The sequence below is a fragment of the Sylvia atricapilla genome, chromosome 6, assembly GCF_009819655.1.
Source record: "Sylvia atricapilla isolate bSylAtr1 chromosome 6, bSylAtr1.pri, whole genome shotgun sequence".
NCBI classification, from domain to species: domain Eukaryota; kingdom Metazoa; phylum Chordata; class Aves; order Passeriformes; family Sylviidae; genus Sylvia; species Sylvia atricapilla.
In genome coordinates this window covers 625,658-650,876 of record NC_089145.1, presented here as the reverse complement: position 1 = coordinate 650,876, position 25,219 = coordinate 625,658, and the positions used below count along the sequence as shown (strand labels likewise).

General features: G+C 56.2%; 3 protein-coding genes across 4 annotated transcripts; 2 read left to right on the top strand and 1 right to left on the bottom strand.

The window, feature by feature from the left end:
- Nucleotides 1-69: 69 nt before the first annotated feature.
- On the top strand, nt 70-11,876 carry DDB1 (damage specific DNA binding protein 1). The gene is made up of 27 exons (XM_066320404.1): nt 70-201; nt 847-995; nt 1,103-1,219; nt 2,082-2,303; nt 3,474-3,588; nt 3,681-3,778; nt 4,461-4,619; nt 4,976-5,059; nt 5,211-5,327; nt 5,654-5,756; nt 5,864-5,939; nt 6,019-6,127; nt 6,347-6,525; nt 6,609-6,772; nt 6,853-6,960; nt 7,172-7,379; nt 7,481-7,576; nt 7,748-7,859; nt 8,326-8,449; nt 8,688-8,852; nt 9,194-9,288; nt 9,411-9,581; nt 10,056-10,165; nt 10,294-10,463; nt 10,574-10,676; nt 10,891-11,014; nt 11,305-11,876. Exons 1-27 carry the CDS (start codon nt 141-143, stop codon nt 11,386-11,388), a joined length of 3,423 nt encoding a protein of 1,140 aa, XP_066176501.1. The 5' UTR covers nt 70-140; the 3' UTR covers nt 11,389-11,876.
- A 1,512-nt stretch (nt 11,877-13,388) lies between these two features.
- On the top strand, nt 13,389-19,366 carry VWCE (von Willebrand factor C and EGF domains). Its single transcript, XM_066320402.1, has 20 exons — nt 13,389-13,525; nt 13,990-14,084; nt 14,159-14,248; nt 14,514-14,642; nt 14,747-14,863; nt 14,931-15,047; nt 15,443-15,571; nt 15,671-15,978; nt 16,055-16,148; nt 16,237-16,319; nt 16,518-16,605; nt 16,714-16,799; nt 16,970-17,087; nt 17,454-17,539; nt 17,710-17,806; nt 17,875-17,957; nt 18,108-18,198; nt 18,292-18,374; nt 18,486-18,576; nt 18,681-19,366. The coding sequence occupies exons 1-20, from the start codon at nt 13,416-13,418 to the stop codon at nt 19,241-19,243; spliced, it is 2,658 nt and encodes an 885-aa protein (XP_066176499.1). The 5' UTR covers nt 13,389-13,415; the 3' UTR covers nt 19,244-19,366.
- A 313-nt stretch (nt 19,367-19,679) lies between these two features.
- LOC136362122 (pepsin A-like) lies at nt 19,680-21,762 on the bottom strand. Of its 2 annotated transcripts, XM_066320401.1 has the most exons (9): nt 21,685-21,760; nt 21,454-21,598; nt 21,155-21,272; nt 20,924-21,042; nt 20,642-20,841; nt 20,404-20,520; nt 20,192-20,330; nt 20,025-20,117; nt 19,680-19,937 (listed from the first exon to the last, which is right to left on the bottom strand). In XM_066320401.1, exons 1-9 carry the CDS (start codon nt 21,738-21,740, stop codon nt 19,788-19,790), a joined length of 1,137 nt encoding a protein of 378 aa, XP_066176498.1. In that variant the 5' UTR covers nt 21,741-21,760; the 3' UTR covers nt 19,680-19,787. The 2 variants fall into 2 exon arrangements, with proteins under 2 accessions (XP_066176498.1, XP_066176497.1); XM_066320400.1 differs by having other exon boundaries at nt 20,025-20,520; nt 21,685-21,762.
- Nucleotides 21,763-25,219: the final 3,457 nt, after the last annotated feature.

Below are 25,219 nucleotides of genomic sequence, written 5' to 3'. Positions count from 1 at the left end.
CTGGGCGGCCTCTCGGCGGGCCAGAGCGGCCCCGCGCACCCACTTCCCGGAAGTGGCGGCCACGGCGGCGGAGAGGCCGCGCTCTCGGTTCCCCCCCGCTTTCCCCCGCGTCCCCCCCGGGACCCCCCGGTTCCCCCAACATGTCCTACAACTACGTGGTGACGGCGCAGAAGCCGACGGCTGTCAATGGCTGCGTCACCGGTACCGCGGGGCGGGAGATGGATGGCGGGAACACCCGGTTTTGGCGGGGGGAAGGCGTGGGAGGGCGGTTATGGGTTACCGGGGGCCCGGGGAACGGGGAACACGGGGGGATGGAGGTGCTGGGGGTCCCGGAGGGGGTTTGGGGGCACCGGGAAGGGTTTGGGAGTGCGGGGAGGGTTTTGGGGTAGGGCGGGGTTTGGGGTTCACGGGTGAGTTTGGGAGTACGAGGAGGTTTGGGAATACCGGGGAATTTGGTTTACCGGAGGCTTTTGGAGTACGGGAAGATTTTGGGATACTGGGGGATCTTGGGGTAGAGGAAGGATCGAACTGCTCCTGAAATCCATAAGAGGAGTGAGAGAGAGTGGGATTTGAGGAAGCTGTGGGAGCCCCAAAAGCCCTGGGAGTGCTGGGCGTGGTGGGAAGAGACCCCAGGAATGAGGATTCCTGAGGAAAGACAGTGGGAAGAGTATTTCTGTGGAAAAACAAGGAGTGCAGGCTGAGAGAAAGCAGTCGCTGTGAGCGTTTAGCGCTGTGGAAGGAGCGTGCTGGGATTTTGGGATGCTCCAAGGAGGCCGTGGAAGTGCAGCCCAGCACCCTGAGGTGCCAGCTGATCCCTCCTCTGGGATTCCTTCCCTCTTTTCCCAGGACACTTCACCTCTGCGGAGGACCTGAACCTGCTGATTGCCAAGAACACCCGGCTGGAGATTTATGTTGTGACAGCTGAGGGGCTCCGGCCCGTCAAGGAAGTGGGAATGTACGGGAAAACCGCCGTCATGGAGCTCTTCCGCCCCAAGGTGGGTGCTGCCGGAGCAGGGGGGGAGCTGTGCCCACCTGGCTGGGCTGGCATGGGAATGGATGTTTCCACCCCTGGAAACTTGCATTGTCTGGGTTTTTTGAGCAGGGGGAGAGCAAGGATTTGCTGTTCATCCTGACGGCCAAGTACAACGCCTGCATCCTGGAATACAAGCAGAACGGGGATAGCATCGACATCATCACCCGTGCCCATGGAAATGTGCAGGTGAGGGGGAATGCAGCACCTGGAGTGGGAATTCCCTTCCCTGGGGATGGCGTTGCCTTCCTCGTGCAGCAGGGTGTTGGATTGCTGTTCTCTTGGTGGTTCCTTGCCAGCTGCTGGATCTGGGACAGGTCACCTGCGGTCGGTCACAGGATGTTTCCAGAGTTAGTCTTGGTTTCGGGGAGGATTTGTGGATTTCTGGGATGGTTTGGGTTGGAAAAGAGCTCATCCGGTTCCCTTCTGTGGGCAGGGACACGTTGTGCTATCCCAGGTTGCTCCAGGTCCCATCCAGCCTGGCCTGGAACACTTCCAGGGATGAGGCAGCCACAATTTCTCTGGGAAATCCATCCCAGGTCTCATTACCCTCACAGGGAAGGATTTCTTCACAATATCCCATCTAAACCAGCACTTGGAATCCTGGAATGGTGTAGGATGGATAGGACTTATAAATCATCTCGTTCCACCCTTTGCTGTGGATACCTTCCACTAGGCCAGGATGCTCCAAGCTGTGTCCCTTATGGATTCAACTATATTCTTGGGAAACTTTGTGGAATAACAAACTAAATTTAAGGAAAATTAAAGCCTAAGCTCCTTGCGAGGCCAAATTTTCCCTGGGAAATGAGTCCTGTGGGGATTTGTGGTGAAGCTGTGCGGTGCGGGAGCTGTGCCAGGTGTGGCAGTTGGAAAGGCAGGATCTCCTCCGTAGGCTTGGTGGCTTCCCAGCTGGAATTCTCAAGCCTGTTGGGAAGTGTGCAAGGAGCCACTCCTCACCTAAGGGCTGCCAACTCCTGTCCTCGTCTTTCAGGGCTATTGCCCTGGCAGTCATCACCTTTTTCTTTCCCCTCTCTCTGGAATTCTCCCTCAGGATCGCATCGGCCGCCCCTCGGAGACCGGGATCATCGGGATCATCGATCCCGAGTGCCGGATGATCGGGCTGCGGCTCTACGACGGCCTCTTCAAGGTCATCCCCCTGGATCGGGAGAACAAGGAATTAAAGGCTTTCAACATCCGCCTGGAGGAGCTGCAGGTCATCGATGTGAAATTCCTTTACGGCTGCCAAGCTCCCACCATCTGCTTCGTCTACCAGGTGCCTGCTTATCCGTGGATAACCCAAGTGGAGCCAAGGGCTCCCAAGGTTTTCCAGAGGCTTTTTGGAAGGCGGAATGAAGGATGATTCTGGCTCCTCCTGGTCCATGTTCCTCCATGCTGCCTTTTTCCAACTCTGGGAGGGGGGGAAGCAACACTTCCTGGGCAGCTCTGCCTTGGATGGGAATTTCCCTTGTTAAACTCCCAGGAGGAGCTTAGGGATCTTTCCAGCAAGATCCACAACTAGCTGTTTCCCATAGCGAGGCTGGAGCCTTTCCTTAAAAAACAAGGCAATGTCCGTGGTATTTTTGGGGGGTGATTCCAGGTGCGTAAAGAGGATTCATAATCTCTCCCATCACCTGGCTCCTGATGGGGAGGGAGCATTCCTGGCCTTCTCTGGATGCCTGGTTTGATCCAAAAAGCCTTTATTGTGCTGACTGAGCAAGGGATTAGCTTTCCTTTGTTAAATTCCAGGCTATCCCAGGCTTAGCTGAAATCCCGTGCCACCAGTGGCTCCGTTATTCCCTGTTTGGGCACTGCTGGATCCCTCCAAACTTCCTGGAGGGAAAAAAATCACTTTGTCGCCACATACCTGGAGTTTGGGGGAATAGTTGAAAAGTGCTTTTCCAGCTTTAATGATCCCATGATCCATGTCAAAACAACTGGACCCCTTGGAGCAGGATCAGGATGTCAGTTCTGATTCATCGGGGTTGTTTCAATCCCTGCCTGTGGAGAGCAGGATGTTTCCAGGCTGTTTCCTTGATTCTTTCTCCGTTTATTACCCATTATCCCGGGACAGCAGGGGATGAAATAATTTTGGGGAAGTTCTGAAACCACAGGGAAATATGATAAAACCCCCCTGAATTCCTGAATGTTTGCAAGAGCTGGAGATAGTCCATTATGCCACTTGTTCCCGGGTTTTCAGAGGAACACAAATTCCAGAATATCAGATGTAAAACAGTGGAAAAATGCTTTCCAGTCTTTTCTGGCACAGAGGTTTTCTTCAGAGGGTATTTATATATGGAAAAATTTGGGAGAATGGTGCCATGTGGAGGTGAGGGAGGATGAGGTGGTGAGAAGCCTCAGAAGCTCCCTGGAATGGTGTTTTTGCAGGAGATGAGGTGGGATCTCCTCAATTCTGGAATCTCATCCACTTTTGCTTCTCTTCCAGGACCCCCAGGGCCGCCATGTGAAGACATACGAGGTGTCCCTGCGGGAGAAGGAATTCAACAAGGGCCCTTGGAAGCAGGAAAACGTGGAGGCCGAAGCCTCCATGGTCATCGCAGGTTGGGCCTTGTTTGTAAAAGATCTTCCCATGTTTTTCCAGAGTGGATGGCTCATTTTTCCAGGTTGTCTCATGTCTGCTGTGTGTCCGCAGTGCCGGAGCCCTTCGGAGGTGCCATTATCATCGGGCAGGAATCCATCACCTACCACAATGGGGATAAATATCTGGCTATCGCTCCTCCCATCATCAAGGTGAGGGGATCCAGGACTGCATCCCAAAAAATCCCTCCTTTCCCAGGCCTTCCAGCCAGGAATTCAAACCCCTGTTGTCTCAGGTGTGGTGTAACAGTGCCACTTACTTGGACTTCCAGAGGTTTGGCTTCCTGGTCACTGTTTTTGGGGACTGAGGGACATCCACGATCCCAGTGTGCCTCCCCTTTCTGTAGAGTTTTGGGAATTTTGTTTGGACCTCCAGGAATGGGATTAATTAGGAATTAGTGCCTGATCTGGGCACAATTCCAGGGCAGAGCCTGGTTTCATTTCAGGCAGTGAAAAACAGGGATGAGACCCTTGGAGACTTGTTCAGAGGAGAAAAGGCTTAAAGATTTTGGGACAGCAATTGCACTTGTGGGTTTTGTGGAAATAACAGGCCACTTCCCACATTTGACCAGAGGAGGAAGCACCTATGGCCTAGCTGAGGTGCTGCTCCAAGCTGAAAGAGGGCTGGAATTGCCATCCAAAGGTCTTTAAAAGATGGATATAAGGACAGGCTAAAACTCTTAGGGGAAGTAAGGAGAATATTGGTGCCTGAAGGTCTCAGTCCGCTCCTGGAGCTCTGGAATGGGTGGGATACTGGAGCTGGGAGCGCATTACCTGCACAGACCAGTTTGGGGCTGTTCCAGTGGATTTCTAGAATTCCTTGCTTTCCCTGCAGCAAAGCACCATCGTGTGCCACAACCGTGTGGATCCCAACGGATCACGGTATTTGCTGGGAGACATGGAAGGGCGGCTCTTCATGCTGCTCCTGGAGAAGGAGGAGCAGATGGATGGCACTGTCACCTTGAAGGATCTGCGTGTGGAGCTGCTGGGAGAGGTAGGAATCACCTGGGCCATCCCTGGCACTGGGATTCTCCAGTCTGGAAAAGGCTCTGTTTAGGAACGAGTGGGAATTTTGGGAGCCGGAGGTGTTGATGCTTCACATTTGTCACAGCCCTGAACTGCTGGGAAAATTTCCTGTGGGCATTTAAATTTACACCTTCTTCCCTTTTTTTTTTTTCCTGGTACTTGCACTGGAAGGAGCTTGGACTCTGTGGGATTTATGAAGGGATTAAATCCCCTTCCCATGCCCAGGGTTTTTCTGTTGGGTAACAGCCTAGTGGTGGAAGGTGTGTGTGTGCCAAGACCTTTCCAATGCTACTGGTGGGTCACCTGTCTCTTCCCATTTCCCAGACATCCATTGCCGAGTGCCTGACCTACCTGGATAACGGAGTGGTGTTTGTTGGCTCCAGGCTTGGAGATTCCCAGCTCGTGAAGGTACTTGGCAGCTCCTGGATGTGTGTTTCCACAGGACTCCATTTCCATCGAAACCTGGAGATGTGGATACATTTTCCTGTCTCCTCCTTGCCCGCCCTTTCCCTGTCCCGCTCCTTAAAAGACAGAAATTGATTCCAGTATTTATTCCCAGCTCAACGTGGACAGCAATGAGCAGGGATCCTATGTGGTGGCCATGGAGACCTTCACCAACCTCGGGCCCATCGTGGACATGTGTGTGGTGGACCTGGAGAGGCAAGGCCAAGGCCAGGTAACATTCCTGCTTTTTCCTCTTCACTGCTGGGAATTTTTGGCTGGGGGTGCCCATAAAATCATAGAATCCCAGAGTGGTTTGGGTTGGAAGGGACCTTTAAGGATCATCTCATTTCATGGGCAGGGACACCTTCCACTAGACCAGGTTGCTCTAAGCCCTGTCCAACTTGGCCTTGGTGGATATTTCAGGTCCCTTCCAGTCCAAACCATTCCAGGATTCCATGATTCTAGAATGGGTTCCCCATTTCCATTTCCTCTGATCCCAGAGAAGAGTGGGAGAGCTTCCCATGCACAGTTAGTAAAGTCCCTCTCCTTTTCCTCCAGCTGGTCACCTGCTCTGGGGCCTTCAAAGAGGGATCGCTGCGGATCATCCGGAATGGCATCGGCATCCACGAGCATGCCAGCATCGACCTGCCGGGAATTAAAGGTGTGGGAGGTGTCCCACAGCCTAAGAGGGGACGTGTTGGGCGTGGATGAGGTTGGGATGTGGAACTGTGAGGAAGCGTGTGAAGAACTGTGGCCTCCTTGTTGCAGGATTGTGGCCGCTGAGGTCGGATCCGCACCGGGAGACAGACAACACCTTGGTGCTGTCCTTTGTTGGCCAGACCAGGTAAAGGTGGGAGGAGCTGATCTAGGCTCTCAGCACCATGTCAGAGCAGGAATTAATGGGAACCCCCTTCCCTGCTCAGGGTTCTGATGTTGAACGGAGAGGAAGTGGAAGAGACGGAGCTCACGGGATTTGTGGATGACCAGCAGACGTTCTTCTGCGGCAATGTGGCACATCAGCAGCTGATCCAGGTAATTCCAGCATGAGGAAAGCATGGATATGGCTCTCCTGCTGTCATATGGATCGTGACATATCCAGGGAAGAGGCTGGAGTGCTTCTCTGAGCTGATGGGCTCAGCAAACAGGATCCTGGGTTCATGTTTCTAAGGGATATGGAAAGAGAGAGGTTTCTGCTGTGCCACCCACCGTGGAAACACTGTTTTCCATGATGTTTCCTGTCTCTCTTCCCAGATCACCTCTGCCTCGGTGCGACTGGTCAGCCAGGAGCCCAAATCCCTGGTGAGCGAGTGGAAAGAACCCAATGGGAAGAACATCAGCGTGGCTTCCTGCAACAGCAACCAGGTGGTGGTGGCTGTGGGAAGAGCCTTGTACTACCTGGAAATCCGGCCCCAGGAGCTCCGGCAGATCAGGTGAGCCCACATCCTGAGGCCTCTTGGGATGCTAGGAATAATCGGGATCCAGGCAGACACCTGTCCTCCTTCCTTCCTCTCAGCTGCACAGAGATGGAGCATGAGGTGGCCTGCCTGGACATCACCCCCCTGGGAGACTCCAACGGGATGTCCCCTCTCTGTGCCATCGGGCTCTGGACCGACATCTCTGCCCGCATCCTGAAGCTCCCGTCCTTCGAGCTGCTGCACAAGGAGATGCTGGGAGGAGGTAGGAGCCTCCCACGGATGGCAGTGGTCGCTGTCCGTGTCCTGAGCGGCCTCATCCATCCCTTTTCCTGCTTCCCACAGAGATTATCCCTCGCTCCATCCTGATGACGACCTTCGAGAGCAGCCACTACCTCCTGTGTGCCCTGGGGGATGGAGCTCTCTTCTATTTCGGCCTCAGCCTCGACACAGGTGATCTTTTCCCTTCCTTTCCAGTTTTTTAGGAAAGATCCTCCTCGTTTTCTCAGCCTTATGCTCAGGTGGGACTGGCCATGGGCTGGGGGATTTCTCCAGCACACTGGAGGAAGGAGATGGATTCTTGAATCTGGGATGCGCTCACCCGCACTCTGTATTTCCCTGAGGTGTTGTGGCGTATCCCAATCCCTTTTCCCTTTGAATCCAGGCTTGCTGAGTGACAGGAAGAAGGTGACCCTGGGCACGCAGCCCACAGTGCTGAGGACATTCCGCTCCTTGTCCACCACCAACGTGTTCGCCTGCTCCGACCGCCCCACCGTCATCTACAGCAGCAACCACAAGCTGGTCTTCTCCAACGTCAACCTCAAGGAGGTCAACTACATGTGCCCGCTCAATTCCGACGGATATCCCGACAGGTGAGTCTGCCACCAGTTCCTGATCCCGAGGGGTGTGGAAGAGAGGGAGGTTCTTGCTGTTTCACCCAGTGTTTTCCATGATTTTTTTTCTTCCCCACAAGTTTGGCCTTGGCCAACAACAGCACCCTGACCATCGGCACCATTGATGAGATCCAGAAGCTGCACATCCGCACCGTTCCCCTCTACGAGTCGCCCAGGTGAGGATTCCTAGGATGAGGATTCCTGGGATCAGGGTGCTCTGCTGCACAGGACAAGGGTTGGGATGATGCTGCCATCCCAGGAGCAAACAAACAGCTCTTGTTGCTTCCAGAGTTCTTGGAATGGCCTTTCCTGGCTCTCCCACCCACATGGCTCTGTTTATCCCGCAGGAAAATCTGCTACCAAGAGGTATCCCAGTGTTTTGGGGTGCTCTCCAGCCGGATCGAGGTGCAGGATGCCAGTGGAGGCACCACGGCACTCAGACCCAGCGCCAGCACCCAGGTGAGATCCCAGGCTGCGTCATCCCTGTGCTGTGGGAATCAGAATTTCTGATCCAGGTTTTCCTCGATGCTCCTCCCTTCCAAAGCTTCCAAAGCTTCCAAAGCTGTGAGTCCGGTCCAGTTCCTCAGCTGGGAAGGAATGGGATGGTGGGGTCTCTCTGAGTGGGTGGCACAGCCACTGTTCCACCTGATCCCCTTTATTTTTGGGTGCTGCTCCTTCCATATCGATACAGGCTCCTGTGTGATCTCCAAGGTTTTCCTTTTCCCAAGGATCTAGCTCCGGAAGCCGCAGCTCTGTGTAAACTCAGATTAACACCATCACTCTGCCCTGCAGGAGCGGGGAGCGTGTCCTTGTAGTCATTCCTTGCTCCACCTTTTCTCCCATCCCTTTTCCCCTTCACTGGCTGCCTGAGGCTGTGTGGATATCCAAGTGGCACCAGGATGTGATGGATTTTCCCGTTTCCCAGGCCTTGTCCAGCAGCGTGAGCACCAGCAAGCTGTTTTCCAGCAGCACGGCTCCACACGAGACATCCTTTGGAGAGGAGGTGGAAGTGCACAACCTGCTCATCATAGACCAGCACACCTTCGAAGGTACCTCTCCCATCCCAAAATCCAGCTCTTCCCATCCTGGAGAAGCCCAAGGGAGCTTCAGCCAAAGCATTTTCTTGGAGGAACATCAGCCATGAGGTTTAGGGAATACCGATTTTTGATGGCACAAGGTGGTGGGGAATAGGACAGGGAATCTCTAGGATGTGTCTTAAGCGTTCAGTTTAAGGACTTTGGGATGATCCCAGTTGTTCCTCCCTTTCCCTTCTTTTTTTTTCTCCAGTGCTTCATGCTCACCAATTCCTGCAAAATGAGTACGCCCTCAGTCTGGTCTCCTGCAAGCTGGGAAAGGATCCCAACACCTACTTCATTGTGGGCACTGCCATGGTGTATCCCGAGGAAGCGGAGCCCAAGCAGGGCCGGATCGTCGTCTTCCACTACTCTGATGGTAAGAACAAGGCGTTCTCACCTGGAAAAATCCAGCTTTTCTTGGTGAGATCAGGGATGAGCTCCTCAGCCCCCAAGAGAGCTTGTGTCCCAGAAGCAGGCAGTTTTTTCTCGAAGAATCTGTTGTCGGGATCCGTAGGTGCAGTGTTCCCTTTCCTCCTGTCTCCTAGAGAACCCCAAGAATCCCTCACCAGCCCTGGATTCTGGGATTTGCTTTCCATGTCACTTGTCCCCCTCAGAGACAGTTTTTTTAGGAAGCAAAATTCAGGCCAGCTCAGCTGAGCCCCCTTGACTTCCCACCCTTTGGATAAACAACCCGAGTAATGCCTGGCCTTATTCCAGGGAAGCTGCAGAGCCTGGCTGAGAAGGAGGTCAAGGGAGCTGTGTATTCCATGGTGGAATTCAACGGGAAGCTGTTAGCCAGCATCAACAGCACGGTAGGCAAGACCCTGAGGTTTTTTGGGAGGGTGTTTGTGGATGTGGATGTCAGCCAGGTGTCTGTTGAGGAGCATATTCCAGCTCCCATGCGGAGAATCCTGATCCGTGTCCCATCCCACAGGTGCGCCTGTACGAGTGGACAGCAGAGAAGGAATTGCGCACGGAATGCAACCACTACAACAACATCATGGCCCTGTACCTGAAAACCAAGGGGGATTTCATCCTGGTGGGAGACCTCATGCGCTCCGTGCTGCTCCTGGCCTACAAACCCATGGAAGGGAATTTCGAGGAGGTACGGAAGCGGTGCCAGGAATCCTTTCCGACAGCTCTGGGCACAGGGAATGGTGTTGGAGGGGATAAAAGGAGGAGTTTGGCTCAACTGGATAAGGTTTGACATGGATCCCTGTGGTTTCTGGAGGGATGGATCCCTCAGTTTCCAGGGAACTGGCTGTGGGAAGAGCAGCTGGTGCGTGGTGGGTGGGAGGTGCCATCTGGGATGCCTGGTGTCCGCTTGGAATGGGGGTTTAAATTGCTGGAGTGGCTTTGGCATAGGCTGCTCCACGCTTTCCCAGGATGTTATCCAAGTGCCACTTGGACTAGGACCCATCTCCAGGAGTGCCTTTCCTGCTCAGCTGCTTCCTGGAGCAGAGAGGGACATGCTGGATCCTGCCTCACTCCTGAATATTGGTGTTGGGTGGGATGAGGCTGCAGGAACACAGGCCAGGCCACCTGGACACAGCATGTCCCGTCTTGGCCCCTCTTCCAGATTGCCCGGGATTTCAATCCAAACTGGATGAGCGCCGTGGAGATCCTGGATGATGATAATTTCTTGGGAGCGGAGAATGCTTTCAATCTGTTTGTGTGCCAGAAGGACAGGTGAGCTGGATGGGAATTGGGATGGGATAGGATCTTCAGGAAAACTGGAAGAGCATTCTCAGCTTTTGGGAGTAAGGGAAAGTTTTGGAGTGCCCCTGTCCGGGACTGAGCGGTGTTTGGGATTCCAGCGCGGCCACGACTGACGAGGAGCGGCAGCACCTGCAGGAGGTGGGATTATCCCACCTGGGAGAGTTTGTCAATGTCTTCTGCCACGGATCCCTGGTCATGCAGAACTTGGGGGAGACTTCCACGCCTACCCAGGGATCCGTGCTCTTCGGCACTGTCAATGGAATGATCGGTAAGGAGCAGGGGCTGAGGATTCCCTGCGGAATCCTGGAATGGGTTGGGTTGGAAAGCTCATCCAGCTCCACCCCCTGCCACGTTCCCGTGTCCGTTATTCCTGTGCAGGCCTGGTGACATCCTTGTCAGAAAGCTGGTACAACCTGCTCCTGGACATGCAGAACAGGCTCAACAAAGTCATCAAGAGCGTGGGGAAGATTGAGCATTCCTTATATCCTTTGGCATTCCAGCCAGGAGCCTGTGCTGGCTGGGGTTTACTAGCTGGACAGGGTGGGAGCAGGTTTCCTAGCGCCCTTGGAAATCATGGAATTAAAGTCGGGAAGGACCACGGAGTCCAATCATTAACCCAGCACTGCCATCCCACCGCTAATACATGTCCAGGGCTGGTGTTGTTTCCTGTGGATTTGGCTCCTTGACAGCAGCACCTGGAGATCATTCCACACCGAGCGGAAGACGGAACCAGCCACGGGATTCATCGATGGAGACCTGATTGAGAGTTTCCTGGACATCAGCAGGCCCAAGATGCAGGAAGTGGTGGCAAACCTGCAGGTGAGCTCGGGAATGTGGGCTTGGATTCTTCAAGGACCTTACTCAGGAATCCAGGCTCAGTAAATCGTGGAATTGCACAGTTATGGAATGGTTTGGGTTGGATGGGACTTTAAGACACCTCCCACTAGACCAGGTTGCTCCAAGGCTTGTCCAGCCTTGCCCTGGAGCATTTCTAGAGATAGGGAAGCCGTAGCCTCTCTGGAAAATCCTAAATCCACACCTTCCTGAATCATCTGGGAATGTTTTTTGGCACCTGCCAATGTCTCCAATGCCTTTTCCTCCCTGTGCAGATTGACGATGGAAGCGGGATGAAGAGGGAAGCCACCGTGGACGACCTGATAAAGATCGTAGAGGAGCTGACCCGGATCCATTAGCAGGATTCGGGATTGTTCCCTACCCCTCCCCTCCACATGGAGCAAAGGGAATCCTTCCCCAGCTGTGCCTGGCACCGGCAGCAGCAGCCAGAGGGGGACGGAATCTCGCAGGGGGAGCAGCTTGTTAGGAATTTGGGGGGGTGTCACTCATCTCCTACTGGGATTCATGGATTCTGCAGATTTGGCTGTGCCCAGAACTGTCCCTTGGGTGATCCACTGGGATCTCATGCCCTCACCTCGATTCCCTTTTCCCTGGTGTCTTTAGATATTTTATTACTTTTTTTTGGCTTTTGGTTTTGCTTTTGATCCTGGTTTGTTTTTTTTGTTTTTGGAAGGGGAATCAAAGCTGGAGGAGCAGCCAAGGCTGGAGCTGAGCAGGATAACTCTCTCTCCATAGGATCTATGCCTTGCTCAGGGTGGGAAGTTCTGGGAAGTTCAAGCTGTTGCTGATTTCAGAGTTTTACCAAATAAAGTAGTCCAAGAGGAAAGATCTGTGTCCTGAGGAATGATGATATCTGTGTCCTCGGCTCTGGGATCTCGGGGACACCTGTTTTCCAGATGCATTTTTCTAGCTTTTCTTGGATTTGTAGGAAATTTTAGTTCCTTGCCTGTTTGCCAGTGGCACTGTGAGTGCCTGGAGAGAGGCAGATTGTAATGGCATTTTTTGGGAAAGCTGGATTTTCCGGCTTCTGGCTACTCATTAATAGTTCTTGTGGTCTCCCACCTCCTTCGCATCTCTCGTGGAATCTGGGTTTTATCCTGGATCTTTCCATGCTCTCCTCAGCCTGGATCTTCCCTGTAACTTCTGGGTAAGTGCCCCCCAAGTCCCGTTCCATGCGGGTTTTTCCCAAATCCTCCCCCTCCCAGAGACAACTCGTGCTGGAAGCATCCCTGGCTCCCGCTTCCATCTCGTATTTTCAGAGGAGGCCGCAAGGATGAGGCTATATTTGGACATCGCTTCCAAGAGCCGGGGGAGCATGAGTGACCTTGGACTCTGTGCTGCTGCTTTTGCTACCTTGGGCTCTGTTTACCTGCCTGGAGCAGCTTGTTCCCAAATTTTGGAAGGCCCAGGGAGTGGCACAGCCTCGATTGTGGAAGCGCTCTCCTTTTCCCACCAAAACCGGGGGTGTTGGTGCCAGTGCGATGTTGTTGGCACCCTGCTTGTTTTGGATCATTGTTTATCCACTGCAACTGGCCATGGAGCTGCCTCCCAGGGACTTGGGATCACATTCCCTTAGGACAGGAGCTTCCCATGGCTGCACTGGGTTCCTAAAAATCTGACGTGACCCACCCCCCCACTGTGGTTTCCATTTGGAAGGAGGCTGTGTCTGGCCTGGGTGATCCCAAACCCTGGGCAGGATTTTGTGGGCAGAAACCCACGCTGGATTGGGAATTTTGGAGGCAGCAGCACCCTTTGCTCCATGGGATCAATCATTTACCTGCCTCCGACCTTCGCTTCATTCCCTGCCCCGGGATGAGGGCACGGGGACGGGGGGAATCTGGGGGTCACCGGAGCGGGGTGTCCCACGGCATCCCTCTCCCTCCTGGATGCAGCCCACCATCCCAGCTCTGCTTGGCCCCTTTCTCCGCCGCCTGGGTCCCCGTGCAGGGCTGGGAAGGCGGCCCAGCGCCTCCAGGAGAAGGAGGAGGAGGAGGAGGAGGAGGAGGAGGGGTGGGGAGAGGCCATGCCGGAGCTTTGCCAGATGTGGGAAAGGAGAGAAGGGGGGGGGACGCCTTTCCCGCTGCTTCCCAAACCTCGGGGGGACCCCCTTGCCCTGCCCGCAGCCAGGGCAGGAGCGGCCGGGATGCCACAACTCGCCCCAGCGGAACGGGACAACGCTGCGGTGACCCCAGAGCCCCCGTGTGGGTTTGGGGGGGTGGGTGGGTGCCGCTGGCGACCCCCCCGCTCTCGCCCCCCTCCAATCCCGCATTGTTCCCGGCTCGGCGGGAGGAGGAGGAGCAGGGCCAAGGGCCAGCGGGAAGGCAGGCGGGAAGGCGGGCGCCGGGACGTGCTGGAGCCGCCTGTCATGTTGGTGGAGCTGCTCTTCCAGGCTGCCTGTGTTTCCCTGTTCCTCTCCAGCGGCCAGGGCAGGGTGTATCCCGCGAGGAAGAAGCCGGCCAGCTTTGCCGTGGAGAGGTAGCTGGATCCCCCCCTTTTCCTTCTCCCTCTTCCAGCTACACCTGGGACGGGCAGCGCGCCGAGCTCCGGCTATCCCTGCCTCCAGCTGCAGGAGGGTTTAGCCAGAGGGGTCCCAGACGGAGGGGCTGGAACCCCGCAATTCCCTCCCTGTCCCCAGGTCCAGGGGAGCATGACATTGCTCCCCACATCCCTGTCCTTTTCCCCACATCCCCGTCTTGCTCCCTGTATCCCTGTCCAGCCAGGGAAAACGCTTCTCCCGTCACCACGTGCTGGGATGTTCCGGATGGCTGGGAAGGTTGTCCCCTCTCCGTCCCGCTTTATCCTACCTTCCTCTTATCCGTGCCATGCTCTGTTTCCTGGGCACACGGGCACATCTTGACTGCTCCGGTTGTGCTCCTGCATTCCCGGGACCTTTGCTCCATGCAAGGAACAGGGTGGCCTCAGGCTCTGGTGTCCCACAGGCGCCGCGTGGGGCCCCACGTCTGCTTCCCAGGCTCTGGCAGCGGATGTTGTCCCGGCTGGATGCTATCCCCAGGCAGCGGGAAGTGCACCCTGCGTGAGTATAGGGGTCTGAGGGACTCATGGGGGCTCCTGTTCCCATTCCCAGAGCTCCTGTTCCCATTCCCACAGCACTCTGCTCCTTTGGCTGCGGTGGTGGTTCCTGCATCGCTCCCAACCTTTGCCTATGCCCGGATGGAGAGCAGGGAATCACCTGCCCAGGTACTGAGAGACGCGGCTGTGCCGGATGCCCTTCCCTCTCCACGCCATGAATCCCAAGGGATGGAGATGGCCATGAATCCATGGGCACTGTGCCAAACCCTCTTCCCTTTCCGCGCCACAAATCCCAGCAGGTGGAGGCGACCGTGGCTCCTTGTCACCGCTCCCTGGCACTGTCCCCATCCCTGGGGGATCCATGGGGCGGGATGGGAAGCGGGTGGTCCTGGTGCGGCATGGGTACCCCACGGACTCCGTGTCTGTGTTCCAGAACCGCCGGGAACTTGTGGAGAGTACGGCTGCGACCTGTCCTGTAACCACGGCGGCTGCCAGGAGGTCGCTCGCGTGTGTCCCATCGGCTTCTCCATGGCCGAGACGGCCAACGGCGTCCGCTGCACCGGTGAGTGGGAATGGTATATCCCAACGGGAGCGGGCATCCCGATGGGAGCGGGCGTCCTAGTGGTGCCCACACCCCAAATCTGACCGTCCCCTGTGTCCCCCTAGACATCGACGAGTGCCAGAGCGCGGCGTGCGAGGGGACGTGTGTGAACACGGAGGGCGGATTCGCCTGCGAGTGCGGAGCCGGCCGGGAGCTCTCTGCTGACCGCCGCAGCTGCCGGGGTGCGCGGGGTCCCGGGGGGAGCAGCCGGGGCTCCCGAGGGATCCTGACCCTCATCCCAACCCCCAGACACGGATGAATGCCAGGCCACGCCATGCCAGCACCGCTGTGAGAACAGCGTGGGCAGCTACCGCTGCTCCTGCCGGCCCGGATACCACCTCCATGGGAACCGGCATTCCTGCGTAGGTGAGCACCGGGATGGGGCCCTTCCCGTCAGTCCCGGGGCATGGAGGTGGCCCTGAGCCCCTGAGCACTGTGCCACACCCCCTTCCCTCTCCATGCCATAAATCCCAAGGGAAGGAGGTGGTCACTGAGCCCCTGCATGTATAAGCACCATGCTTAACTCTCTCCGCGCCATGAATCCTAAGGGATGCAGATGACTGTGAGCCTGTGGGCACAAGCCAGACCCCCTTCCCTCATCATGCCACCAATCCCAAGGCATGGAGGTGTCCATCAGCCCATGACCACAGTGCTGCCATCTCATCCCTTTGTTGGCCATGCTGAGGGCCCATCCCAGTGCTCCAGGCTCTTTCCTGGGCCATATCCTGGGCCACCTCCTGCCACATTCCCTTATCCTGCAGATGTGGACGAGTGCCGGCGGCCTGGGACACGCCGCTCCTGCCAGCACAGCTGCCACAACATTCCCGGCAGTTTCCGCTGCTCTTGCCGCCCTGGATACCGGCTCAGCGCGGACAAGGTGTCCTGTGAAGGTATCAGTGTCCTTCTCCTGGCTGGAGGAGCAGGGTGGGGTGCTCCTATCTCCCAGCCTGCCCCAAGTGATGTCTCTGCCTTCCTGATTTCCTTCCTAGGGTACCCCAAATCTATCCTGGCCCCGTCACCCATCCTGCAATCCCTGCAGCATCCACCCACCCTTGTCCTGCTCCCTCCCAGCTCCCACCTGCTCCCAAGGGGCTCCTCCTCTCCCCACCTCCCTGTGGCAGCTCCAGGTACCCAATTCCCTCCCTCCTCCCCATCCCTGTTCCCGGAGCCATCCCCACGTGCCATGGGAGCCCCTGGCACCTCCATCCCACCATTCCATCATTGCTGGCACCGGGGGATCCCTTGGGAGCCCGGCGCTCACTGGACAGAGCCGGGATGTCAGAGCTGCACCTGCCAGGTGAGCATCCCGTCTTCCCACCCCTTCCCACGGCACCATCAAGACCTGGGACGAGCCACCCCACGTGTCCTGGCAGGAGGGACGAGTCCTCTGCGACACTGTGAGCTGCTCCGTTCCCTGCTCCCATCCGCTTCCCGCTCCAGCTGGGGGTTGCTGCCCCACCTGCACGGGTGAGTCCCGGACCCTCAATCCCCCCAGTTCCCAGGATGGTTCCCCCTGAATTCCCAGGGGGACACCTCTGACCCCCATGGCTCACAGGGTGCCTGCACGAGGGGGTGGCCAGGGCAGAGGGTGATGTCTTCTCCCCATCTGATGGGAATTGCACCGTCTGCGTCTGCTTGGTGAGCTGGATTGGGATGGGAGAATCCCCCCTCATCCCTGGGAACCTCCCAGCACTGGAGACCCTTATCCCTGAGGACCCTCATACTGCATCCTGGCTCAGCCATGGATTGGGATGCTCTGGAGTGGATGACACCCTCCCATTATCCCCTCCATGGGGAACCAGCTTCTCTTTCCCAGCCCCACGCTCCCCTCCACAGGCCGGGAATGTCTCCTGCCTCTCCCCGGAATGCCCCCCAGGGTCCTGCCCCAGCCCCTCTCCAGCCGACTGCTGCTCCTGCAATCCAGGTGATCCCAGCACCCCCAGTCTGGGGCTGTGAGGACCCCCGGGCTGGGCTGGGGGTTAGGGAAGAGCCATGCTTGGCTCTCCAGCCCCGCTCCTTCCCCTTTTCCCAGAAAAGTGCAATTTCCGAGGACGCACGTATGCACACGGAGCCCGGTTCAGCCTGGATGGGGATGACTGCACCACCTGTGTCTGCCAGGTGGGTCGTGGATGTCCCCAGGGATGAGGATCCCCAAAGCTGAGAGAGCTCCAGGGATGAAGATCCCCGGGGATACTCCAGTGCTTCCCTGCTTCCCCTGTTGGGGGCATCCCAGCTTTTGCTCGGGGCTGATGGTAGGGACAGCAGGTGACCCATTCTGGTGCTCCCAGGGAGGAGAAGTGGAATGTTCCTTCACTCCCTGCCCCATGCTGGATTGTCCCCAGCACCAGCGGCACCTGGGTCCCGGGCAGTGCTGCTCCATCTGCCGGGACCCTCCGGCCCCTGCCGGTGAGTCGGGATAAGGGACACAGCCGGGAATAGGTAGGGAGGGACAGGGAGAGGGATGAGCGTGAAAAGCCAGGGGAAAGGGGAATGGCATGACATGGGAAGAACAGCTGGGACAGAGGAATGGGGGGGACACTTGGGGGATGGGGAGAGTGGGATGTCGGGATATTTGGGGATGGGATGAGGGGAGACAGCTGGAGACAGGGAGGGATGTGGAGGACACCAGTTAGGTGGGAGGTGAGGATAGCTGGTGATGGGAACGGTGGGAGATGGGGAATACATAGGAACAGGGAGGGTGGCATGTGGGGAAGCCCTGGGGACAGGAAAGGTAGGTTTTACGGGACAGCTGAGACGAGGGATCCTACCCAGGTTGCTTCCTGGATGACAACGGTGTGGAGTTTCCCGTCGGACAGATCTGGTCTCCGGGCGATCCCTGTGAGTTATGCATCTGCCAGGTGAATGAGAACCTGCTCTGCTTCATTCCCTCTTCCCTATTCCTGCCCCAGCGCACGGCTCCTGCCCCATTCCCGCCCTCAGGAGGCCCGTGGCCTGGCAGGCCCTAGATCCCCCAAATCTGGCGGGTTTGGGAATCCCGAGGTGTCTGTCAGGGTGTTCCCGCCTGCAGGCAGATGGCTCCGTGAGCTGCCAGCGTACGGATTGTGTGGAGACGTGTCCTTATCCCATCCGCATTCCCGGGCAGTGCTGCCCCGACTGCTCTGCAGGTGAGGGCGCGCCGGGAATTCCGGGATTCTGAGCCGCCCGGAGACCGCCTGAGCCCCTCTTCCCGCAGGCTGCACCTACATGGGGAGGACCTTTTCCAACAACGAGACCTTCCCATCGGCGCTAGATCCCTGCCTCAGCTGCATCTGCCTGGTGAGGGCTGGGCCGGGCATTCCCAGAGGATTTGCGGCTCCCGCCCCGTGGGCTGAAGCCCGGTTTTTGGCTCCGTTGCAGGGAAAAGCTCCGGGGGCGCTCCGGGGTTCCTAACGCCCGGCCCTCGGGGGTCTCTCCCGTCTCTCGCAGCTGGGCTCAGTGGCCTGCTCGCCTCTGGAATGTGCCATCGTGTGCTCCTACCCCTTCCACCCCGAGGGTCGGTGCTGCCCCGTCTGTGAGGGTACGAGCTTGGGCAGGACCCCAAACTCCCCCTGAACCCCCCAAAATCCCCCCGAGCCCCCCCCAAACCCCCTCTGGACCTTGGTCCCTGCAGACTGCAACTACCAGGGCAGGAAGGTGGAGAACGGCCAGAGCTTCATTCCCGAGGGACAGCCCTGTACCCGCTGCACCTGCCAGGTGAGACCTCCCGCCCATTCCCATGGGATGCCTGTGTCCATGGAGTGCCTGTGCCAGTGCCATTGAACCCCTAGAAGGGCTGGCAGGGCTGGCTGATCCCTGTTTTTCCAGCTTGGAGAGGTGAGCTGTGAGGAGAGGCCGTGCCCCCACTCCTGCTCCGAGCCCCACACACTACCTGTGGGCTGCTGCCCATCCTGCCCAGGTAATGGGATCCCTGGATCCCTCCCCGGGCACTTGGATGCGCCCCCTCTGGACTGGGGGCCCTGGGACAGAGGTGGGTGCTGACCAAAATCCTCCCTCCGTCAGCCACAGGCATCCGGCTCCTGCTGCAGGGCAGTGACCTGTCCCCATCCTCACCCCAGTCCCCATCCTCACCCCAGTCCCCATCCTCACCCCAGTCCCCATCCTCATCCCCATCCTCATCCCAGTCCCCATCCTCAACCCCATCTTCATCCCAGTCCCCATCCTCATCCCCATCTTCATCCCAGTCCCCATCCTCATCCCCATTCTCATCCCAGTCCCCATCCTCATCCCCGCCCTCATTCCAGTCCCCAGTCCCTGAAGATTCACCCCCTGGTACCCCTCAACACCCCCGCTACCGCCTGGCCCAGCTCCTGCTTCCCACCACAGTCCCCCTCAGCCCCTCTCCAGGGATTTGGGGTGCTGGGAAGCCTCCTCCGACCACTCCAAGTCCATCTGGATATCCCGTGGCACCCACTGTGCCCCCCGACCCCCTCTGTGAGGCCACAGTCCCCCCCGATCCCACAGGCAGCCCTGAGGCTCAGGGATCCCCTGGGAATGAGGATCCCTCTGCGGTGCCATCAGACAGCCCCAGGTTCCAGGTGCCAGGTGTGCCTGGAATGCCGTGAGGAGGAGGAGGAAGGAAAGGAGGAAAAGGGGGTCTGCAGGACCAGCAGGCCTGGCCCTGGGGAGGGGACAGCTGTCTCCCTGCCACCAATAAAGTCACCCTGGTATTTATTCCCTGTCCCCTCATCCCTGCACCCGCCAGCATGTGGAGCGCTGGGGCTCGTCCCCTGGGAATTTTGGGATAAGTGGCTCTCCAGGATGATGAGGGCAGTGCTGGAGGTGTTCAGCCCCCTCACTCTGTGTAGGGTTTGGCGACAGGAGGGACGTGTCCTGCCCCAGGTCCCCAAGGCTGGGAGCTCCTCAGGGATGAGCAGAGCCACATCCAGGCTCCCATTGTGCGGGCACAGGGACATCCTTGACTGGCACAGCTGAGGGTGGCACTAGGGACATGCCACATTCCCAGGGATGTGGTGGCCTTTCCCAGAGAGACACGGCACAGGAGGGCTTCTCCACACCTTTATTGTCCTCGGTGGTGGCAGGAGTGCCAGGGAAGGGACAAGCCCTGCCAGCCACCAAGTTGGGAACACTTGGGATTCCCATCCCAGCTCAGGGCAACCGGGACAACCCCACGTGGTTGTTGGCCCTGTCGAAGATGACGTAATATTCCCGGATAAAGACATCCCCCAGGATCCAGAGCTCGCCCTCTTCCGTGGGAGTATCCATGCCTTGCAATCCCAGGCTGCAGTACCCATTACTCTGCTCCAAGGATATGGAATGGAGTGGTCACCAGCTGTTGGATCCCTCCCTCTGTCCCTACAAACTCATTCCCAGTGGGATGCTCACCCTCAACACGTAGGCTCTGGGCGGCACCGGGAATTCTTGGCCATGGATGTGGAAGATGAGGCTGGGAAGGTTGCTGACGGCCTCACAGCGGATCTGGGGAGGACACAGCAGGTTAGCAGCCATTCCAGCTGGGATCAAATGTCTTAGGGAGCATCCCGAGGCCTCACCTCGCCACTGGAGCTGGCACCGAGGAGCCTCATGAGGGTCCGGAAGGCTCGGACAGGAACAGCCAACAGAGTGGTTCCTGTATCCACAATGGCCTGGCATCCCGAGGAACAGGCCACAGGAAACTCGTTGACGGAGACACTGGAAAGAGGGATGCAGGGTGAGCCTGGACTCCCCAAAACACCAGCTGGAGGGCAGGGAATACCGGGAATACCTATCCATGGTGATCTGCCAGTAGGTTTCGGCAGAGAGCGGGATCCAGGAGATGCCTCTGGTGGTGTAGTAGGGATCAATGGCACCGAAGAGGACAAAGCTCCCACTTTGGCTGTCCCTGGAAAGGGGGATCCATCCGGGGTGGTTCCCAGCCCAACAACGCCCCCATTTCCATCAGAAAACGGGGCCAAGTGTGAGGAAAAAGGGAGAAATCCTCAGCAGCTTCGGCTGGGATTTACCTGCTCAGGTAGACAGAGAAAAGATCCCTATCCACGAGGTTTTCCAACATCATGTTGTCGAAGACAGGGGTGGCTCCGGAGGAGGCGATGCTCGGGAATGCCAACCCCAGGATGCCATCAAAGGGGGTGTAGTAGAAGAAATCCCCTGGCTCCGTCTCAGCCAGCCCAAAAATCTGGTTGCGCACGTTGATGCCAGCAACCTGGGAGAAAGGAGACAGGTGTGGACTGGGCAGGATCCCGTGGAATCCCACGGGATGAGGGGGCTGGAGCGCCTGGCCGTACGTTGACGGTGTCGTATCCCAGCACTCCGGTCATGCTTCCCGTGCCGTAGGCGATGAACAGGGTGTCATTGGTGCTGAGGAACGTGGAGGATGCCGCGGGATTGAAACGGTGGTGATTCCCTGTGGGAGTGGGAAGGGTGAGGATTGCCTGGGATTTGTCCCTTGGGAAAGACTGGGCAGAACCCTGCAGGACTCCCAAAAGACACATTCCAGCCTCATTCCAGACACCTACTGCAGGCTGGGCTGGAGCAGAAGACCGAGGGAACCCAGAGGTTGGAGGAGCCGGTGTCAAAGACCACGGTGAATTCCTGAGGTGGGGTCCCAATGGAGATGGTGCCAAAGTACTCATCCTGTTGGAATGGGAAAAGGGTTAATGGGATGGGGAAAGAAGTATGGATAAGGGGCTAACGGGATGAGTTAAAGGGATGGGGAAGGGATATGTAGTAGGATGGATAAAAGGCCAGTGGGATGGGGAAGGAGCCAGTGCCCCTCTGTGCTCCCTGATCCCAGTTCCCAATCCCAGCCCCTCACATCCATGTAGTTCTCCAGAGCCTCCACAGCGATGCCTGGGAAATACTTGGCAGCCAGGTTGTAGGGATGCTTCTCCAGAAAACTTTCCAGCAATCCCTGCTCCTGCAGCCTCTGCCGCAGCGACTTCATCTTCCTCAGTGGCACCCTGTGGACCCCGACCAAGGATGCATCACCGGGATGTGCCACCGGGATCACCCCGCATCCCTGTTCTGGGGACTCCCTGGGGCTCACCTGGCCTGGAGGCCCTGGGCCAGGCCCACCAGGGCGAGGAGCAGGAGCAGCTTCATGGTGGGAGCTCAAGGAAAATGTGCCTCCAGTGCTGGCCCCGCTTCTTATATCCCGGCTCCGATGTTTGGCCGGAGGCCCCGATAAGAAAGGCAAACTGCTCCTGGGATGGTTATCAAAACGCCCTTAAGGAAGACGGGGGGGGAATGTCAAGCCGGGGGATCCCCGTATTCCTGGGGGGATTCAGGCCACGGGTATGTTGGGATGGGTGGGAAGCACCCCCGGTTATTCTGTGGGAGCTGGTGGGAATGCAGCGTTGTTTGTCCTTTGAACCTTCTAATTCCTTCCTGGAGGGTTTGAGCCAGACACTTCCAGGAATGGGGTAGCCACAGGTTGCCTGGGAATTCCCTTCCCAGGAATGCCTCACCACCCTTGCAAGGAAGAATTTCTTCTCAATATCCCATCTAACCCTGTCTTCTGGTAGGAGGAAGCCATTCCCCCTTGTCCTGTCACTCCAAGTCCTTTTCCAAAGTCCCTCTCCAGCTCTCCTGGAGCTCCTTAAAGCACTGGAAGAGGCTCCAAAGGTCTCTCCAGATCCTTCTCCTCTTGCCAAGGCTCCATGAAGGATTTTCAGGCTGCAAGGTCCAGACTTTCCACTCTGGGAATCAGCCAGGACTTTCTCCTTTCCAGCCCCCTACAACACATCCCATCATCCTTTTTTTCCCCTCAGGGATAATCCAGTGTTCCATCCCTTTTCTCCCAACGTCCCTCGCAGAGGTTCTTCTCCATTTCACTCCCCCAGTGCAACCTAGCACCATATCCTCAGATTCTTCCAGCATTCTGAGCTGGCATGGGGCTGATTCCAAGGTAGGAATGCCAGCTCCAGCCTTAGGGAGCCTTTGATCTCCTCCAGGACAAGGTGACCGCTCCAGAACCCATGGATCCAGCACGTGGAGCCATGACCAAAGCCAAGGTGCCCAATCCCGCTCCTGTGACCTTCATCCAGAGGCGTCTGGAGCTTAGCTTTCCCTCAGCTCATCCCAGTTCTCCCCCAGTCCAGGGACTCTGGATGTGGGAATGGAGTGACAGGACAAGGGGACTGTCTCCAAACTGGAAAATGGGATACTGGGAAGAAACTCTTACCTGTGAGGCTGGTGAGGCCCTGGAATGAATTTCCCAGAGAAGCTGTGGCTGCCCCATCCTTGGAAATGTCCAAAGCCAGGCTGGAGAAACCAACCTGGAATGTGTCCATGTAGATTTTGGAGTTACCAAGATTTCCTCCCTTTTTGGCCAAAATAGTATAGAAAACAAAAATATGAAGTTTCTCCAGAGCTATTTATCCATTGAATTCCCAGAACTGCCATCCCCAGGGATTAGGATTCCTGTTTTTTCAGTGGAAAAAAAACCCATTTGCCCAATTATGGGAAGTTTTAGGACAAGCTTATTGTGCTGCTGGTAAATCCCATCAAAGCAGAACAATGGACCCAACACGGATGGATTTTTTTGGATGGATGATATCCACAAAAGGAAGAAGCTGTGGAATTCAGGACTGGGAACAAAATGGGAATTGCTCTTTAGCACTAATTAAACCCAGAATAAAATCTAGGAGGATGGAAAAAGAACTCCTTTAAGGGCAGGAAATGGCTTCCTAAGAGAGAAATCCTGGATTTTCCCAACCTTGGTGGGGAAATGGAGTGCACGAGATGCTGGATCCTGGAATGATCCATCCCGGTGCTGGGACCTCATTGGCTGGGAGCAGGTGGCCTCCGTGCCACAGCTTTCCTTGGCACCAGAGGGCACCACAGCATGCGGAGATCCCAAAAGCCCCCAGCTGGAAAGATGGATCTTGGAAGCTTTTCCTCCTGGCTGATGCAGCCGGGGCTGGGTGAGAATTCCCAGGCAATAAACCCCTCCCAAAATTTAGGCCTTTACAGGGAAAAATCAGATTTTTAGCGTCTTTTTGATGCGGAAACACACCTTGAGATGAATTTAACTTCCATGGGAATTGCCCTCTGGATCAAGCGGGGATTTTCAGGCTGTTTGGGACATCAAAACTTGTTCTGACAAAACTTCCTTAATTTTATCTCTGCAGGCTCCCAAAAAAATCCCCTTGTGGAGACAGAGCTTTACTTGGAAATGGATTAATGAAGTCAACTTTTCCAGGCCCAGTTCCCAGTTTTTCTTGTCCCTTCCCTAAAAGCTTTTATCACCCGGGTGCTTTATCGGAGCTGTCAGATGAAAGGACAGAAATCTGACGCTCCCGAGGTGTCAAATTTCCGGGACTGGATTAAAAATATTTAATTAACTTATCAAGGAAGCCCAGGGATGTTGGCTGATCCTTGTGGGAATGGAATTCTGCAGAACAGGACCTCTGGGTGCTCAGGTCACCTTTTCCTACCTGCTGTGGGTGGCTTTGGCTGGGATTAGGACACCATCCAAGGGGAAAAAAAAAAACAAACCACGTGGAACCATCTTTTGTGGGAATTAAGGTTGTTAATAAGCAGCTAATGGGAATACCCTTCCAAAACCACCTGCTCACCCCAAATTTATTTCCGGATAACACTTTTAAATTAGTATTTTTACATTTCTTCCATGAAAATTCAAAGACAATTTGCCCTCTCCTCAAACCTTATGTTTTAACATCAAATCTTAATTAAACATTTTCCAGCTTTTCCAGGTCTGCGGAAACTGCTCCAAACAAAGGCCAGATTTGTTTGGGTTTTTTTTTTTTCTCTCCCCTTTGGAAAGTCAAGTCTCTTTTCTTTCCCATGGCACTGGGGGATTGACCCGGTTATCAGGTTATCAGCCACGCTGGAAACAAGTTGTCCTTGATTTACCCAGAATTATTTGGGATCATATGACTCCCATTTGTTACACAACAGCTCTCAGGTGACGGGATCAGAGGTGCCTTTCCCAGATCCCAAAAGATCTGGGTGACCTTGCCCAGACTTCCGAAGGCTCCTGAAGGAGCAGAAACCATGGAGCTCTTCCCTGGCCTCGTCTTTGCTTGGGTTTTGGGAATGCGGAGTTACAGGTGGAAAAGTGGAGCGTTTTCCAAATGTGCTTTGGAAAAGTTGGATTTGTGGAGTGGGTGATGAGACTGGAGCTTTCTCTGGAATATTTCTGCGTCACGTGAGGAGGAGGTAACCCGGTATTCCAGAGGAATTTGCTTTGATCTCTCGGATCCAGCTGGAAGAACCCGACCTTTTATGATTTTTTTGGGATATTGCTGAGGTCTGTATGTGCTTCCTAAACCAATTCCAACCTGGCCTTGGACGCTTCCAGGTATAGGGCAACTGCAGCTTCTGTGTGCATCTTGCTTAGCCACCCTCACAGGGAAGGATTTATTCCCAATTTCCAACTTAAACTCGCCCTTTGTCCATGCGGAGCCTTTCCCCCTTTCCCTGTCGCTCCAAGCCTTTCTCCAAACCCCCTCTCCAGCTCTCCCGGAGCCCCTTGCACCCCAGAGACACGAAGGATATAATTCCTAGAGCAGCTACAGCTCGGGGAGAGCCCCGCGGGTAACTAAAGAGCGATCACT

What these genes read in the sequence shown, in the direction of transcription:
- VWCE (XM_066320402.1), top strand. Translation starts at nt 13,416, where the DNA reads ATGTTGGTGGAGCTGCTCTTCCAGGCTGCCTGTGTTTCCCTGTTCCTC. An exon ending in CAGCGGGAAGTGCACCCTGC is followed by an intron (nt 14,085 to 14,158) that starts GTGAGTATAGGG and finishes CCATTCCCACAG; the next exon opens with CACTCTGCTCCTTTGGCTGC. An exon ending in CTGCTGCTCCTGCAATCCAG is followed by an intron (nt 16,606 to 16,713) that starts GTGATCCCAGCA and finishes CCCTTTTCCCAG; the next exon opens with AAAAGTGCAATTTCCGAGGA.
- LOC136362122 (XM_066320400.1), bottom strand. Translation starts at nt 21,740, where the DNA reads ATGAAGCTGCTCCTGCTCCTCGCCCTGGTGGGCCTGGCCCAGGGCCTC. An exon ending in TGGGATACGACACCGTCAAC is followed by an intron (nt 20,842 to 20,923) that starts GTACGGCCAGGC and finishes CCTTTCTCCCAG; the next exon opens with GTTGCTGGCATCAACGTGCG. An exon ending in CCAGAGCCTACGTGTTGAGG is followed by an intron (nt 19,938 to 20,024) that starts GTGAGCATCCCA and finishes TCCTTGGAGCAG; the next exon opens with AGTAATGGGTACTGCAGCCT.
- DDB1 (XM_066320404.1), top strand. Translation starts at nt 141, where the DNA reads ATGTCCTACAACTACGTGGTGACGGCGCAGAAGCCGACGGCTGTCAAT. An exon ending in GAGATTCCCAGCTCGTGAAG is followed by an intron (nt 5,060 to 5,210) that starts GTACTTGGCAGC and finishes ATTTATTCCCAG; the next exon opens with CTCAACGTGGACAGCAATGA. An exon ending in AGACCAGCACACCTTCGAAG is followed by an intron (nt 8,450 to 8,687) that starts GTACCTCTCCCA and finishes TTTTTTCTCCAG; the next exon opens with TGCTTCATGCTCACCAATTC.